Raw genomic sequence first — 14,075 nt, 5'->3', positions numbered from 1 at the left:
GCCCCATTTTTCTGCCAGGAGTGGAAGCCACTTCCGGAGTCATGGCGTATCACCGCGGCAGCCAGCACCTCTGCCGCAGTCAAGTCACTTCGACCCCCCAGGTGGCTACGGCTTGAGTCCAGCGGGCGAACCCTACCCTGACGACAAGGACAGTGGTTCGCCGTCGGCGGCGCGTGGCGGGCTGGCCTCTCGGCGAGGCTCGGCAGTCAGTTCGACAGTCACCTCGCCTCCGCAGCAGCCGCAGCTGCAGTCACAGGCGCAGCAGCGGTGTCACAACAAGCACGGTTCGAGGTCCCAGTCACGGTCACGCTCTAGCTCTCGGAGTTCAAGCGGCAGTCGCCTAGGATCGTCATCTTCTAAGATTCGCTCCAGCTCTAGCGACAGTAGCTGTCGCTCTCTCTCACCTAACAAGTCACCCACGTAAGTTGGCAGTGTTTGCGTAGTGTTTAGGGTTGTACACTTTTTTGTTACAAATGCATGCCAAGCTGCACTGAGATAACCTTAAGGTTTCTCATGATGGCGTGCTGCTCTGTCAGAACCATCAGCTGACAATGCACAAACAAGCGAACACAGGAACACACTACAGTTTTATTTGTAGCTCCCAAAGGCCAGACTTCCTTCTATCATATCTGTGTCGCTGATGTTACTACTGAGTCGCAGCTACTTATAAATGTTAATTTAATCTGTTGTGCGCAGACATAAAATGTAGTAGTCATAAGTGCTTTGTCTTCTGCACTTGGTGCCAAAGTTAGCAAGTCTCCCAGCCGAAATTTATATATATATATATATATATATATATATATATATATATATATATATATATATACATTCTCTACAATATATCTTTCCTTTTTGGCCTCATTCCAGACACCATTCAAGCAGCAGCACCAAGGCGTCACGCGGCGAGCGGCCAGCGAGCGCAGTGACAGCACCATCATCGAGTTCATTCTTGCAGTCAACCATCTCCACACCAAACAGTACTAGCATCAACGCCAACAATGGGAGCAGTAGCAGTGGCAACTGCTTGCAAAACAACAACTCCCTGGATGGGAGCACAATGGGCGACAGGGAGGACAAGCGGCCACTCGGCATCTGTGTTCGGAACCTACCGGTCAGATCCACTGGTCAGTTTCCATTCTTTGGTGATTCCTCTTGCTTCTCGCCCTGGCTGAAACGACGCAAAGTGTTTCTTAGTTTCTCAGCAGAGCAGCCACTGTTGCTTGAGGGGTGCTTGATAAACAGGAAAAAGGTGTAAAAACACACAATACCTAATGACGCCAGGTTCTCACACTAGCACACCTTGGTGTCATGGATTTGTCAATTGCTTAATCAATTAATTGTTTTCCATTAAGGGAGGATAATATTTCATTTTGAAAGAACCAAACACTCAACCTAACAAGTTTCAAAATCTTTTCTTTATTTGAAATTTGTGATGTCTAGAAATCTGTAAAGTCATTGTGAAGTACTGACACTGACTTGAGCTTTTGTCTCGAAATTTAAGGAGACAATGAAAGTTTGAGCTTAATTTCTCCAGTAATAACCATCATTCTTTCGCGTCAGGCTCCAAATGCAGATATAACCTAGAAACCTGTGCAGCCAGTGAACATAAGCCAGCGTGGCCAAGACAGGTTACTCCAAATCGGTTGGCGCATTTCTCTGCAAAGTTATATCAGTGTCTGCCCTTTCAGTGACGAGCTTGATAATGGCTGCAGTGTCCTTCTCCTTGCACATTCATCTTAAACAGGGCATGGTTTCTCACTGTTTTGCTGTTTATGTTCCAGACACAAGCTTAAAAGACGGCCTCTTCCATGAATACAAGAAACATGGCAAGGTTACTGTCGTCAAGGTCATTGGGCAAGGTACCGAGCGGTACGCTGTGGTCTGCTTCAAGAAGTGAGTATGCTTTCAGGTTCTCCGGTATGCATTGAGCTATGGGGCTGTCGCCGCAGCATGCATGCCTCATGGGACTTAGTGAGGGCAGGCAAAATCCAATGCAAGCCAAAAGGTGTTTGTAACATGGCAACTCGAATTGGGGGAACGAAAAGGATCGAAGCAAAAGGCAGAGGAATGTCTCAGTCAAGTGACAAGATTACTTGGCTTCATCATGACAAGATTACTTGGCTTCATCAAAGCCATGGTCAAGGCATTCTATTTTTGTCAAGGCCTTGACAAGTTGTTTTATTAAAATGTTTGCACTTGTCTATGTGGCTTTCCTCATCCTTGGCAAGGTCTTATGTCTTTGCCAAGTCCTTAATCATTCTCATATCTGTCAAAGCTTAGGGTCCTGACAGATTGTCCGTTTGTTCAAATTTTCTTAAATTTACAAACCATGGGCATATTGTGGGACCTTTGGCCACATTATAACTTAAACTGCTAGCCAGACTATACCTGATAACGAATTAACAGAAGCTGACTGTGTCTGTTCGTGTTCAAATATTAGGGTAACTGTGATGCTCAAAGCACGCAAAGCACCTTGAGTGTGCCTAACACACGAAAATGAGACATACATAAAGTAATATTGCAACGACGGCTGCACATAATGTGGGAATCACATATGGGGAGTCGCTAAAGCTACTGTTTGCCTTTTGCCAGGCCCGAGGACGTGGAGAAGGCACTGGAAGTGTCCAAGGACAAACTATTCTTCGGCTGCAAGATCGAGGTGACATCGCACGAGGGCCTGGACGGTGAGGACAACGAATTCAGGCCACTCGAAGCAGAGCTGGACGAATACCATCCGAAGGCGACGCGGACTCTCTTCATTGGCAACCTTGAGAAGGACATCACTACCACAGAACTGAGGAAACACTTCGACCAGTTTGGTGATATCATTGTGAGTGCCACTTCCAAAGATCTGTTCCGGTCATTCCTTCTTGGGTGCTACATGCCATCCGAAGCATGGGAATTTAGACAACTGGGCACTTTTTCTTTTCTTGTTCTTTCTTAAAGGGACACTAAAGAGAAAAATAAGTTGAACTGTATTGATAAATGTTGCTTCAAAAACAAAGAAACAAGCAAAACTATTATAATGAGAGGAGGCATGGAAAGCCACAGAAGATTCAAGAATGAGTGACGGGTGGGGACACTGCCCTGAAGTTCCCACACCAGCTTGCCATGATGTCATGATTTAATTTTGTGTTTTAGTTTAGTTACTAGTTGTAGTTAATTTCTTTTATCTGTAAAGAAGGACTACATTGTATTATAAAGCGGCCAAAAAAGAGTTTGAGGAGTTTGATAACTTTTGCTGTGCCATAATGGCTCAAGTATGACAAATGAATACTTTGAAATCCATGATGTCATGTTGCAGTTAGATTCAGGCACTGGGGTTCTGGCACAAAATTCGGTAATTGAAAGTTTGACCTTCTTTTTCTCCTCTTGCATTCAACCTCTTCTGTGAAATTAATGAAAGTAAGAATATTGCAAGAATACTTTTTTTGAGTTTTAACTGATTTATCATTTCTCTTTAGTGTGCCTGTTAAAGCACGGGAAATATTCCGTAATGTCATTGTTTTTGTGTTGCAAAAGAAGTAGGCTTGTGGCGTACAGGAGCTCTGAAAGCAAGTTTCTAAAGCTCGCCCTGCAATCTGCGAATCATTGCAGGAAATCGACATCAAGAAGCAGGGCTCGGCGTCGTCGTACGCCTTCATCCAGTACGCGGACATAGCGAGCGTGGTGAAGGCCATGCGCAAGCTAGACGGCGAGAACTTGGGCGCCAACCGCATCAAGCTGGGCTTTGGCAAGAGCATGCCCACCATGTGCGTCTGGCTAGACGGGGTCACCGACCTGGTCTCGGACAAGTTCCTCAGCCGCACCTTTGGCCGCTACGGGCCCGTCTCCTTTGCGGCCATTGACCGAGAGCGCGGCCACGCCCTCGTCTACTTCGACAGCCTGGAGTGCGCGCAGCATGCCGTGGCAGAGATGCGTGGCAGGGTCCTGGGCGGCAAGAAGCTGCAGGTGCGTCTTCTACATACTGTGCCTATGTTCCTGGAAGGCAATCTTAAGGTCGGTCCCGTCATACCAATAGCCGGCTATAATCATCACGTTTTCGCTTTGCGTAAATTTCATTACAAGTAGGCTGTACATTATTTAATAACTTGCTTGGCACAACTGATAAAGCATTTTGCTGGATTCCCGGTTTTGTCGCTTGGCTGTTGAACAAGCCACGACCTGTTTAACATTTTGTTTGCATTGTCGAAATGCGTTTGTCAGACAGAAATTGTTGTCTAAGTGCATCATCACAGTTTGAAATGTTTGAATATTGACGGCTTCCCATGCTCGCTTTCTTTTTTCTTGTTTTGCAGGTTGATTTTGCTAGTCGTGAGTGTCAGACAGCTTTCTTCGACAAGATTGAAATGTCTGGCCAAGTGCTCCAGGGTGAACGACCCTGGGAGAGGAGGGATCGCCGGCAGGAGTTTGACGTGATACGTGACGAGAGGTTTCCAAGGTTGGTCATTATATCCTAGCTTTTTCTCTTCCATTGAGTAGCAACCTAAAGAAAGGAATCCTAAAGGAAAAGATTAGGTCAAGCTCAGATTTGTGGAGTGCCATTCTAAAGTGTTGATGTACTTACTTAATTTTATCCCAGTTTTTTTTTTCCTCCCTCAGGAAAGATGAGTTAGAACTGCAGCGTATATTAGAATTGACTGTAAAAAGAAGGCTGACCACCCAACATCATATCGTCATTGGCGTCAAACTTACCCAGTGTGGAATACTCTCTGCACATGAAAATTAAAACGAAAATATGCAGCACGTGATGCAGCACACTGGCCATAACTGCATGCAATTCCCATAACCGCCAAACAAAATGAAAGCAAATTTTCCAAATGCCGTACAATCTTTTGCATACACTGTGCGAAGCTGTTGAACATGTGGCATACAGTGTGCATCATAGACTACAGCAGCAACATTGAGAACAATGAGAATCATAATGCATCATCTTCAAGATATTTCTTTTGGAATTGTGATGTGGACAGCAGTCACACCAAGTGTGCTGTGTCGGGAACCAGTCTGCTTATTGAGCTTGGTTTATGACACCCACCCCCATTGCTGTCATTTTCCAGCACTGTGAAGAGACCACAACAGTTATCACTGTAATGATAATAACGAGATTGGAAATGAAGCATGACAGATAAGAAGGAAGACTGAGAATATGAGTGGATTTTTTTTTCTTTATAGTTGATTTGGTTTGAACCTGGATTGTGAACCTGGATTGTGAACTCCTCTCATTCACTTGCAGAGACAGCCGGGGGGTAGCCTTTGATGGCCGTGGCTACAGCCGGTACGAGGCCCAGCAGCGCTCGGCTGGGCGGGGTCCCTTTCGTGGCCTGCAGCGAGGAGGCACCTACAACAGCCGAGGCCGAGGCCAACCATTCCAAGGTCGTTATGACAGTGGCGTCTACCACGACGAGTTTGGTGAACGAAGGCACCGGTGAGCAAGTTTACTTTGCACAGAGCGCAGATACGCTGCAAAAAGTGACAGTAAACCTCTTTCACAGATTTTTTGTCATGGGCATGTATTTGAAGGGCGTTTAGAATGCGCTTTGGAAAATGGTTCTTTTGCTCTCGGTGTTTGTTGATAGTGCTACTGACCAAAGAAGACGTTGCACGATTAGAAGAATGCTGCACGTTTTGACAACGCTCAGAGCTATTCAGGCTGCAAGAAGTCAGTGTAGCAGGGTTAGCAAGATTGCTCTCTGTCGAAGATGCTCAAAACTCACAAGCCCCCCTGCATGTTTTCTCCACTAGGTTTCCAGACAAGGAAGACGGCTTAGAGGATATCACTCCATACGATGAACGGGCGGAGCGCCTCAAGCACATAGATGGAGTCTTGGGCGCTGCAGATTGGGCGCCCCGCAAGACGAGCAGCAGCATCAAAAAACACCGCAACTCAACAAGCGATCAGGAGAGCCACCACAGCCAGTCGCCACCGCAGTCCCGGCATCACAGCCGGTCCCCGCCACCGTCAGTCAAGGGCTCTAAGAAGGGATCGTCCAAGGAGCGGCCTTCCCAGCGGCACCGGCTTAGCCCTGGCCGGTCGTCCTCCCGGAGCCCAGTGGTTAGGGACGTGGCTTTGGATTCGGATGATATGCTTGTGGATGTGCGTGACATAAGGCGACGTTCTTTAGACAGCACTCTAAAGTCAGACTCCAAGGAATTGCCACTGGCTTCCGTGTGCAGCAAGCTGGAGGCATTTCAGGACTCTGGTGCCGAACGGATACGCAGCAGCAGCAGCAGTAGCAGCCGTATGAGGAGGGATGAGGACGTCAACTCAACAAGTGATTCCCCATCACAGTTGGAGCGCAAGAGACGCTTACTGGGGCTCAAGGAGAGCTCAAGTGGTTCGCGCCCAGAGGACAGCCGCAGTGACACGGACTGTGCCGAAGGTGATGAAGAGCTGTCTGTACGATCTGACAGCAAATACCTTTCGAAGCAGGTGCAAGACATTTTAAGCTCTAGTGATGGCGAGTGTTCCCCCTGTGCCGACGGAGCAACCAGGAAGAAGGGGAAGGGTTTGCCAACCGACACATGTGCAGCGGCCAGTCGTTCGCGACCGGCCAAAGACATTCCCAGTGTTGTGTCCAAGAGGTTACCCACGAACTGTAGGACTGCGGGTAGCTTTGAGGCAAAATTTTCTGTGGAAGTGCCGAGTGTCAGGGTGGGTGAATTGTTGCAGAGCTCGAGGAAGCAGATGGATCCACGGCGGCAGCTTGACCACAACAAGGTGTCCTCCACTGTGAGCAGTTACCTTCGCGCAAAAAAGGTGCATTCAGACAAGCTGGACCTGTGTGTGGGGGGTGACCGGTCAAAGCTGTGCGACCCGAGCCTGGTCTCATCCACGGACAGTGAGATGGGCTCACAGGATGCGTCCCTGCTGGCGCACTTGGCTAACAAACATGGTGAGGAAGGCATTGACGAGGTGTCCTCATCGAGTGATAACCCACAGCCGCCAGTACGGACGCGGCCTTATCGTGAGTCCAGCCCACTGTCCCTGCCCCTGCCCAAGTTTGCAGCGGCTTTGCGCTCACCCAAGACGTCTCCTTGTGTGGCCGCATCCCCGATGGCCAACTCGCAGAGCCCACGTGGCAACTGTTCACCCCTGAGTGCCTTGAACACCAAGAACGGACCCGTGTTCCCAGAAGCCCTGACGCGGCCTGAGAAGCCAGTGGAGGAAAAGCCAGTGGAAGTTATCCCGCCTGAGTCAGTGCCCGAGGCTCTCTCCCCAAGTCCATCCCCCAAAGGGTTGAAAGGCCCTTCTGATTCCAAGCTGCCCGAGAGTTCCTCAGACTCTGAGAGCTCGCTGCCTTCCCCAAATCGTCCGTCCTTTGATGAACAGATAAGGGCACTCGATGAGAGGTACAATGCCCTCACGGGACCCACTCGAACATTCACCGGCCCTTCGATGGCAGGTTGCACAGTAGAAGCACCGGCACCAGTGACCATCGACTACAACAAGTACAACATCAAAAAGCGACCAAGGTTTCCGGCTCTTTCTCAGGAGTTTCGCACTGAGCCATCGGAGATAATGAAGACCCTGCTGGCCAAGACCACGATCCTGGACCAGGACTCCAAGCGGCTGGAGCACATCAACGAGAAGTATGAGCCAAAGGATGTCAAGCTCGATCTTTGCTCGAGCAGTGCCAAGCCATTGTTTCGTACCAAGGCAGCCGCCAAGGAGTTCTCAACTCCATTGTCACTCCCTTCCCTGGGCTTTTCTTCGTGCGCTCCTGCCACTTCTACTGCTCTGCCCCAGGGTGCCTCTAGTCCAAGCTTCACACATGCAAGCACCGCTGCTCCTGGAGCGTCCCCTAGCCAAACAGTTCCTAATTGTCCTTCTCAGTGCACCACAAGCCAGACCCTTGCAGCTCCAGCCCCTCTGGCAGCACCAGAGCCTCATCCGAAACATGTGCCGCTGATGGTTGCAACGTCTTATAATGAGGTTCCTCCCGCAAGGACTGTTCCACCCTCCATACTGCGGCGAGACTCTTCTCCACCCTGTGTAGTGAAACAGGAGCCATTCCAGAGCCCACCTCGAAATACCACACCTTTGTCGCCACCTGCTGCAGTTGTGGTGAAGAAAGAGGTGATGTCGCCCAGGGCTTCTTCGTTACTTCGGCGAGACTCCTCTCCTCCGGTTGTGGTCAAGCAGGAACCCTTCCAGAGTCCGCCACGAACTCCCGCTCCACCTTTGCCTCTGGCTGTGAAGAAAGAGCCCGGGTTGGAGACCCTTCCAACGAGGAAAGATAGCAGGAGTCGAGAGACGTGCGCGGTCAAGCTGGAGCCCGCAGCTGTAAAGGAAGTGAGCGTGAAGAAAGAGGCCCACAAGGACAGCAGCACAAAGAAGGAGCCCAGGAAAGAGCATCAGTCGTCTTCCTCCAAGAACATGATAAGGGAGCATCACGCCACTTCTGATGCCTCTTGTAACTCAGTGTCACATAAAGAAAGAAGGGATTCGCACTCTCACGACTCTTCGGACCTACCTGCACCCCTTCCACTGGCAGCAGTTAAACAGAGAGTGTCATCTGTTGACAGCAACGAATCTGACTCGGCAAAATCATCCCGATCGAGTGATGCCTACCTTGAAGTTCCCCCAGAAGCCACCTGGAACCGAAGTGAAGATGAAAGACGGTCCATGGAACCAGAAGCGAAGAGGCCAAAACTGTCACATTCCTCACGGGAGAGAGACAGCTTTGACAAAAGCCACTCGTCCAGCAAGTCAAGCTCATCACATTCAAAGAAATCTGAGAAGCGGCTCGAGAAGTCGTCATCCTCATCGTCGTCATCTTTCAAGTCGGAGAGGACAGAAAAATCACATTCGTCCCACTCATCGAAAAATGAGTCTGGTGACAAGCAGGATACGAAGTCGTCATCCGAGTCCAAACGCGATAGCTCTAAAAGCAAAGAAGACAAGAAGTCATCTAAGTCAAGGGACAGTAGGGAAAAGTCACGGGACCGACCTAAGGAAAAGGAATCGAGTAAAGAGAAAGGCCAAGATTCGAAGCACGGATCTTCTTCTGGGTCGCACACCAGAACCAGCAGTAGCAGCTCTAAGCAACGAAAAGAGCACGGGTCTGACCGTTCCGAAAAGGATAAGTCTAGGTCCGAGAAGCGTACTTCATCAACAAGCGAACAATCAAGGGACTCAAAATCTAAGTCCAAGAGCAAAAGCGAAAGCCACTCTGCATCAGCCCCTCAGGCGTCCGACTTCTGCTTCCTGGATGATGAGCCTGTATATTTTTCCATGTATGACAAGGTGAAGGCACGTTCGAGCCAAAACCAAACCCTGAAAGATCAAGCAAACATGGAAACCATGCGGCAAAAGTTCAGCCGGCTCAAGCAGAGTCGTGCCAAGAAGGGGAAGTCTGCGGACATGGACTCTGATCGGGATTCGGATCTTTCTAGTCACCACTCTTCCGACTCCGAGACCAAGTCTAGGGTTCCATCTCACAAGTCCAAACAGCTCACCAAGAAGCGCAAGCTGGTCATCGAGAGCTCGTCTGACGAAAACGAACAGTCGTTTGCGATGCGGCTCTTACACAACAAGGACGATGACAGCAGCGACTTCTGCTCTGACTCTGAGGTGGAATCGTACAAGGAAGCCTTCAACAAGTGCAAGGAGAGAAAGGTGGACATTTCTGATGTTGAAACCTCAGACTCTGACGAACCATCTCACATAATGGCGGCATCTCGAAAACAAAAGCGAAAGCAACGTCATTCCTCTGAGAAGTCCACAAAGTCTCGGCATGGAAAATCTGATATAGAGAGCTCGGATGCAGACATCAGCAGATCGTTGAAGAGAAAGGAGCTGAAGAAAAAAGCACTGCGCAAGCCTAGCATTCTCAAATCTGATGCAGAAGGCTCAGACGACGAGTGCCATCCAAAGACAGATGAAGGCAAGTCGGTCAAGCAGAGACCATCAAGACAAGAAGATGTCAGAGACAAGTCAGACATATCCCACACCAAGGAAACTGTCAGTCATAGCAGCAGAAGCAGTAGCAAAAGCAAGCGGCCAAGCAAGGACACTGATGAGTCCAAACATGAAGAAGATTCAGAACTGTCTAGGCAAAGGCACTCCAGTAAAAAGCGCAAAAAATCTAAAAAGTCGTCTAAGTTAAAAGAAAAGAAATCAACAGAAAAATCCAGTTCATCATCACTGGCTGGAGCTCCATCACAGAAGCGGTCTGACACACACTGGGATGTTGGAGAAATTTTAGACGAGTCTTCGGTGTCTTCAAAATACATTGGCTCGCCAAAACGGACACTGAATTCACCACCTGTTCTGCAGCCAAGTATTTTCTCTGATGTGGAAATGAAGTCCGAGCTGTCAGATTACGACTTTGAGTCATCATCGAAGCCGACAGAAAAGCTCAAGGACAGGCATCCCGAGGCATCATGGGACAGCAAACACAATGTGCCAATAGAGTTCTCCCCTGTGAAGGAGATCAAGCAGGAAAGAGAAGAGGCAGAAAGTGTTAAGAGAGAGAGTGACTCTGAACTTGACAAGATTGTCGACGCTCTGACCGAAGCTGTTGAGTCACGAGGTCCTGCAGTGCAAGAGCTTCCTGCCACAGACAAAAAAGAAGGGTACGAAATGGATAGATTGCCCTATGATGATGTCACGTGTGACGTACCATCTACAAGGCATCTTAGCGAAGATGATGACAACAAGGAATCATCTTCGAGGCAGGATGACGGGAAAAGCAAAGAACACAGGAAGAAAAAGAAGCAGTCAAAGGAGAAGAAGCGAAAGCACAAAGAGGAGATCGTCGTACAGGGTTCCCCCGTGCGAGAGCCTATCGAGGAGCCTGCTCCAGCATTTCCAGCTGCACTGGACGAAGACAGCAAGCTCACTGAAGACATTCGCTTGGATGAGGACATAGCAGAGGAGGCAAGGCGTCTTGAAGAGGAGCTGCTGGCACAGTCTGAGGAGACCAGCACGTTTGGCGACGGAGACAGTGTGCTGAGGAGGGAAGAGAAGCCACTGCAGGCAGAAAGGCACTTTGAAGAAGAAGCCGCTAAGGAAACAAAGCGACTTGAGGAGGAGCTGTTTTCGTCGGGCAGGGACTCGTGGCACATGAAAGACGAGAAGGTTTACGATGACGTTGCACCCCAGAAGGAGCCCAAGACCGATGTTCTGGATGTGTCCTCAGCAAAAGATAGCAGCTATTCAAGCCTGGTAGCAACGGAGGAGTTGCCAAGCCGCCATTCAGAGTCACCACACTACCTCAGCCACGATGTGCCAGAGCAGTTCAAGATTGACGACAAAGAGCAGAACACGTATGAGCTTGACAGCCCAAGAAAGATGGAGGACGACCTGGCAGTCTATGCCCTGCTGCAAGAAATGGGGAACGATGGCATCTCTGCCCCGGAACTTCCAAAGGAGCCTGACTACCTTGACCCTATGGTGCAGCATCATCAGCAACAGCACGAGGAGTCTATGAGCTTTTTGCTGCCTGATGAGAGCTCGAGCTCCCTCCAAATAGATACATCTATGCCAGATCTCACACAAGAGGAAAGCAGGGAATCTGGTGGTGCCCTTGAGTTCACAGATGCTCTGCAGTCGTTGCAACAGCCACAGCAGCAGCCGCAGCAGCAGCCACAGCAGCAGCCACAACCACAACAGCAGCAGCAGCAACTACAACACCAGCAAGAGCAGCCACAAAGTGAACAACCTGAGGAGCTCTTGGAAAAGACTGCAGAAAGCCCCATCGAGGAATCCTCCACATGTGAAAATGCTGAGGAAGTACCAACGAAGGATGTAACATCAGAGCCGCCTTTGCTCATGGATGCTAAAGAACCTGAACCAAGCATGGTGCCACCCAAAGAGCTTCCCGATCTCACAAGAGCTGCACTGCAACCAGAAGGGCACACTACATCAACAGAAGAGTCTGACATGGCTGGAACCACAGCAGCTAAGCCCGAAAAGCAGAGGCTCAAGCGGAAGCGGCGGCGAAGTTCAAGAGCCGAGAGTGCCAGTCAGCGACTTCTGTCCGATACAGACGAAGAACACCAGTTTGTTGGCGACAAGAGGTACGAACAGCCGGAAGAATCCCTTCCAGCCGACCCATACCAACCTGTCAAGGAAGAACCAAGGCCATCGCTCACAGAAAGCACCCTTCCTTCTGCAGAGGAGTCTGTAGAGGAGAAGCCTGCAGACGTCACAAAAGCTCCAGCTGGAACTTCGGATGACGAGCCAAGCATGTCACCACAGCATAAGGCTCTCCAAGTTACGAAGCAGGAAGAATTGAGCGATGCTGTGACTGCACTTGCTTCTGACGTTGTGGCTGAATCCAAAGAAGAGTCTGAAGACATGGAAACGGTGGAAGAGAACAACGAGGATACAGCAGACTCAAGACAAAGCAGTATACACCAGACTGATGTCCCCATTGAGAATGACAGCAGTAAGGATCAAGAGATGTTTGACGACATGTCTCATCGTGCACCAATTCTTGATATCATCGAGACCCTTAGTTCTCCTGTTGGAACTGGCGAAGCACAGGAGGGTGAGCAAGACGAAGTAGTACACCAGGAAGCTGACTCTTCTGGCGAACAGCTGGACAACACTCTTTCAGCAGAAGAAACTCCAGCACATTCCACCGAGCCCGCTGTAGCAGGAACAGAGGGTGTCAAGCGCAAAACGGGGAGCCGCAAGGGACGCAAGACAAAATCGAGGAGGGCCTCTGTACCTCGCCTGGAAGTCGCTGATGTCCCAAAAGTTCCTGCAAGGAGAGGCCGTGCCACATCGGCTGACAAAGTGCGGCGCTGCCTAAGGTCAGATAACATTGACAACACGCTGTCAGAGACAGAAGATGCACCTACATTCCCATCAAGCGAAGTCAAGAATGAAGTTGCCAGTTTGGAGGCTGAGCCACTGCAGATTGGAGGTGAAGCACAACACCATGACGAAGAACGACTGAGGCTCTCGTTTGACAGCAGTACATCCAAAGAGAGCACTGAGTCGTCTGCTGCTCCGGCTGCAAGCCTTGCTGGTGGTCATGGTGCAGACAACACCCTACCTGAAGAGAAGCTTGGTGACTTCTGCATGGACCCATACAAGGAGGAACCGAAAAAGAGGAGAGGACGAAAGAAGAAGAGCTCTGGAGAGCATCATTCAGGTCGCATATCACCTGTTCTTGACAAGACGTCTGATCTGAGAAGTGAAGAGCACGATTTCAAGGATACAGATAAGCAGAAAGAACAACGACCACTCTTCATTTGCACACGACAAGGTGCAGCAGTGCATGAACACAAGTTGACAAAAGGCAGTACAGCTAGTGCCTATGATGTGTACGAGTTCAAGGATTCTGAAGATGAAGAGGAGACCCAGTTCGGGGGTACTGATTGGCAAGTGGCACCCGAGAAGCACCTCGAGAGGCACATAGAGGCCACCCCAAAGACTGCCGACCACACCATCCATGATGAAAGCAAGACGCACGAGTTGAGACCCGCCGAGTGTCCAGCCTTTGAAAGCAAGCTCCAAGAGTCTAATGCTCACGATGCCAGGCTACACGAGACCAAGACTCATGAGCTGAGATCTCATGATGCCAGTAGAATGCACGACGTCAAGAGCCATGATGGCAAGGTTCATGACAGCAAGACCAGCGAGACTGTCAAGACTTATGACACCAAGGCCCATGATGCCAAAGCAAGCGACGCCAAGACCAATGAGGTCAAGGTATACGAGGTCAAGGCACACGAGGTCAAAGCTCACGAGTCGCAGCATGAGAAGCGGCACGACGAGAGCAAGCACAAGGCCTTCCATCATGAAGACAAGGAGGCTAGCACCAAGGAGTACGTCACCGAGCTGAGTCAGCATGGCAAGATCTCTATCACTATCCGTCTACACCAGAAGGACGGCCATGATGGCAGCTCATCCAGCACAGCTGAAGTGGTTAAGACATCAGAAGCAGTCGCTGGGGACGACACTCGGCAGGAGAAGGTGCCACCCGCCAAGCAAGAACCGTCCGATGCACATCAGATCAAGACCAGGAAGTCAGCTCGGCTCATGTCGCAGGCCAACAAGACCACCATTGACGAGACTATTGAAGATGTAGTCAAAGGTAAGGCTCTTCATGCTTACT

General features: G+C 49.8%; 1 protein-coding gene across 1 annotated transcript in view; it reads left to right on the top strand.

Moving 5' to 3' along the window:
• The window catches only part of LOC119446637 (msx2-interacting protein), a 216,908-nt gene that overhangs the window by 192,627 nt on the left and 10,206 nt on the right, over positions 1 to 14,075 (top strand). The window contains 8 exon segments of the mRNA XM_037711127.2: positions 19 to 420; positions 868 to 1,124; positions 1,782 to 1,893; positions 2,593 to 2,830; positions 3,598 to 3,951; positions 4,299 to 4,441; positions 5,234 to 5,425; positions 5,743 to 14,054. Of these exon segments, the coding sequence (XP_037567055.2) occupies positions 19 to 420; positions 868 to 1,124; positions 1,782 to 1,893; positions 2,593 to 2,830; positions 3,598 to 3,951; positions 4,299 to 4,441; positions 5,234 to 5,425; positions 5,743 to 14,054 (10,010 nt within the window).

The sequence above is a fragment of the Dermacentor silvarum genome, chromosome 3 (assembly GCF_013339745.2).
Source record: "Dermacentor silvarum isolate Dsil-2018 chromosome 3, BIME_Dsil_1.4, whole genome shotgun sequence".
Taxonomy (NCBI): domain Eukaryota; kingdom Metazoa; phylum Arthropoda; class Arachnida; order Ixodida; family Ixodidae; genus Dermacentor; species Dermacentor silvarum.
This window is presented reverse-complemented; position numbering and strand designations above follow the sequence as displayed.